This window comes from Cottoperca gobio, chromosome 9 (assembly GCF_900634415.1).
Source record: "Cottoperca gobio chromosome 9, fCotGob3.1, whole genome shotgun sequence".
In the NCBI taxonomy this organism is placed as follows: Eukaryota; Metazoa; Chordata; class Actinopteri; order Perciformes; family Bovichtidae; genus Cottoperca; species Cottoperca gobio.
In genome coordinates this window covers 12,949,394-12,953,209 of record NC_041363.1, presented here as the reverse complement: position 1 = coordinate 12,953,209, position 3,816 = coordinate 12,949,394, and the positions used below count along the sequence as shown (strand labels likewise).

At 42.3% G+C, this 3,816-nt stretch overlaps 1 protein-coding gene across 1 annotated transcript; it reads right to left on the bottom strand.

Annotated features, from left to right (window-relative positions):
• Window positions 1-1,303: 1,303 nt before the first annotated feature.
• On the bottom strand, window positions 1,304-3,114 carry gdnfb (glial cell derived neurotrophic factor b). Its single transcript, XM_029440222.1, has 2 exons — window positions 2,876-3,114; window positions 1,304-1,872 (listed from the first exon to the last, which is right to left on the bottom strand). Exons 1-2 carry the CDS (start codon window positions 3,108-3,110, stop codon window positions 1,304-1,306), a joined length of 804 nt encoding a protein of 267 aa, XP_029296082.1. The 5' UTR covers window positions 3,111-3,114.
• Between the last annotated feature and the right edge of the window lie 702 nt (window positions 3,115-3,816).

The window sequence follows — 3,816 nt, the reverse complement described above, 5'->3', positions numbered from 1 at the left end:
GCATCGCTTGTTGTCTGCTAAACTCATCCACATAGGGCTGAAACACTAAATCCTGTGTGTTAGTAAATACAGAACACACTACACTGTGTGGAATACATTTATTAATAATTAAATGACACAATTTAAAAGTGAAAACCGTATAAAAATATATAGCTGTAGTTATGTTTAAGTGAGGAAATCTCGCAGCATTTCATCTGCGAGAACATGAAACTAGCAGTGAATGAACAACTACTGTTCTAATCATGAGAACGAAATGTTTTGATATAACTTTTCTCAGCTTATTAATTAAAAACAGGAGACTATACAGTCAAACAACACTAATATTTTAGAACATTGTAAACGTTAAGATACTGAGGAAGGTTTTTCCTGTGAAGAAAAACTTTAAAGGTGCCCTGTGGAGTTTTTGACGACTTTTTAAGTGAGGGTCCCCGTTTCATTTGTATCGTGTCAGCATGTGGGCGATGCAATGCACCGTCCTTCAATCAGCAAAGCAGCAATGCAACAGCAAAGAAGAAGTCTGCAAGTTGGTGAACATGATGTAAACAATGCCCACTTTCAAATATCGTTTTCAAAATCAGCTTTGCAAAGGTTTTATGAGGAAGAAAATGTATTTAACTCTTTTGTTCGACCTCGAGGATACACAAAGTGTGTTTTTGTGAGAAAAGAATGAATTCACACAACTTTGTGTACAAGACGACTCCAGAGGGCGCCTAAAATATCCCGTTGCAATGTAAACCAGTCTTTTACAGCTTTTTATCTGGAATTAGATCATAAACCTATTTGATTTAAACCTTTGGCGCACAGAGATATCACATTACAATAATAAATAACAAGTATTCCTTTTTATAAAAAACAAAAATAAATACCAATAAGTTAATAAATTCAAGATTTCATAAATACATTTCATGACATTTTTCCATGTAACATATGTGCTATACAATAGACAGAATAAGTCTGCTGAATGATCTATTGTGCCTGATTGATTACAGTCCTTTAGGCTGAGTATCCATGGAAACATTTCAAATCACACTGAACATATTAGCAACATAAGCTGTGAACTGTAAAGGAAATGATGGATATTTAGACTGAGCCTTGGAGGAAAAAGAAGAGGATCATTGCTTTTGGGGTTAAAACTGTAAACTCCTCCTCATTCATTCCTTTACTGGTGGACTCAAGTCAACCACATATAATGCCTGGAGGTTTCCTCACAGTGAGAAGAAACAGAAGAACAAACACTCAGCATCATACTTCAAAGTGGGAGTGTATGTTCAAGTACACACAACCTGACACCAGCGCACACTCCCTACACGCAACCACATTTCCTTGCAGAGTGCTTCCTCACGATGTGGTAGACCAGGTTGTCGTCCAGAAACGAGAGGTCATCGTCAAACGCTATTGGCCGACAGCAAGCCTGAGGGGGCGCGTCTTTAGGAGGAAACCTCCTGTTGTGAGCGAGGTTGTGAAGGATTTTGTCGTAGTTGGTCTCGGACTTCCTGCAGGGTCCGGAGCAGTACCTGAATATCATTTCCTCGCTGGAGCTGTAACCCAGACCGAGGTCCGTCACATTGAGGTGCATCCGTTTAAGCACACAGCCCTGCCCTCGTCCGTTACCTCCTCCTCCCCTAACCTTCCTCCCTGTCTCCCCTCCTCTAGCTCTTCCTCTTCCTCCTCCACTCTTCTGGCTCGCAACCTTCTTCCTCTCCCTTCTGTGTCGAGCCCTGCTGCTCAGGTCTTCTTTGGAGGCGGAGGAGGTGGTGGAGGAGCTAGATGAGGACACGGTGGATGAGGAGGTGCGACGTGTTCTACCGATGGTCACTTTGATCAAATCCACTATGTCTTCAAACTCGTTCGGGGTTGGTTCCTCCATGGTGTCTGAAACACATCAAGAGAAATGGCACTCTTACAAGGGCGTATCATATTGGACAGCACATATTGTTTCAATTTAACTCATCACTCGGGCTATTAAACAGATGGAGGAGTGTTGTGTCAGAAACCACTCATTCAAATGCAGAAATAGTACACTGTTCTTTTCTGCAGAGGAATTCCATTTGAACTGATTCATCCAAGTTACAAATGTTCTTATTTATGCACCAGACTGTTGTAGTTTAAGTGGAGTACTTGCACTAAAGATACAACATTCACTGTGTGGCTTCGTGGCACATACCAATAGTTCTTAAAAATAGTAGATTGACAGAACATTTATGAAATCAAAACATTCATTTGTTCAAGCTTCTCAGTAAAGATTTGCTGCTTTTCTGGTTCCTTTGTGATGAATAGATTGAGTATGATGGGGATTTAAACCTTTTGTCAGACAAAATGAGTTATTTAAAGATAGAAAGGACATTTTGATAATTTCTTTTTCCATTTGATAAACTAAACCATTATTAATGAATAACAAAAATAAGTGTTAGCTGCCAACATACATACCATCCTTTAATTCTGTCCAAAACTAATAAACATTTCTTATGTGGGTGTTGTAGCTTCCACTGTGGGAAAAATATTAAGAAATGAAGAACATCAAAATGATTATGAATGAGGCAGGCCTAAGGTTAGAGGCCAGGATGAGACAAATGTTTCAATTACTGGATCATGGGCTCTAAAATATGTCCATTCAAATAAGTTCTTTAGTACCAAATTCAGTCTAAACATTGTATTTGTTGAAGTGGAAATCGGCAAATATAGAAGCATTTACCAGGTAATTCTATAATTTTGAATCATATGTGTATTTCTTTCTATCAGACAGAGATGACAATGTCCTTATTTGTTTTAGAAAATAAATACAATTAACGACTCAGCAAAGCCTGCTGGGTGCAAACGACTTCTCAAGGTGGTTTTTGGCACTTCGGGCACTCCATACAAAACCACAGGCTCTTACATGTTTCTCCTTCAGCCAGAGTCTCTGCCCAGTCCGCTGTATCCGCCTCAGCGCGGCTTATGTCCGGGGAAGTGACAGACAGGCGAATCTGAACCGGCGGGAGTTCCAGGGGACTGTCGGCGGCGCGCCCTCTCCTCTTGGTGGACGTGGACTGCGGTCGGTTCCGGAGCAGCCGACTGGCGTGCACGGCACTCAGCAGTATCAAACAAGTGGTCAGGCTATCCCATAACTTCATTGTCCAGCTCAGTCCGACAGAAGGACATGGCGCGATGAAAAATCAACAGGTATCATCTGGCAAACGCGATTGACAGCATATTGAAGACGTTCAACAGTTGGAGAGGGAAAGGTGGGGCGCTCTCATCGGATCGGCCGGGTTCCTGCCACTGAAAATGGTGGAGATAAATGTGTTTTTGCCAGCGCACTGTAAACTGCACGCTATCACTCACATGCCAGTTGTCAAACGGTGTGCAGCGTGGCGCAACATCCAAGGAGGCACGAAACCAATGGCAGAAGCGCAAAATGCAAATCTCAGACTTCCCTCTGAAGTTGTTTGCAAATCCAACGACGCTTATAAGACAAAAAATGACTCCCAGTTTACAATGTAAGCATTCAGTGGTTCCTGTTGGTTCCTATTGCACAATCCAGTGACTCCTGCTCATCCCCACTCATCATCAACCCTGACTGAGCCATGAGGAGAAGGAGAGGCTGGGAAGAGGTGGTGACGTCTGAGGGTCCATCCTATGCTTCTTCCTGTCTCCACCCATGCAGAGTACACAGAGGGATGGGGGTCCAAATTATTGACTGAACTTCAGGTCCAGCGTTGGTGAGGGTAGAGGAGTTATGTTATGAAAGAGGCTCAGTCTGTCTACTCTTCTCAGAGAAGTTTCACACTTTCCACTAGCTCCAGATTCCACATCCTGCTCTTGGTGTTTGGTTGATAT

Coding starts and splice junctions, on each gene's coding strand:
- gdnfb (XM_029440222.1), bottom strand. CDS start 3,110: ATGAAGTTATGGGATAGCCTGACCACTTGTTTGATACTGCTGAGTGCC. Junction 1,873..2,875: donor TCTGGCTGAAGGAGAAACAT/GTAAGAGCCTGT, acceptor GATGTGTTTCAG/ACACCATGGAGGAACCAACC.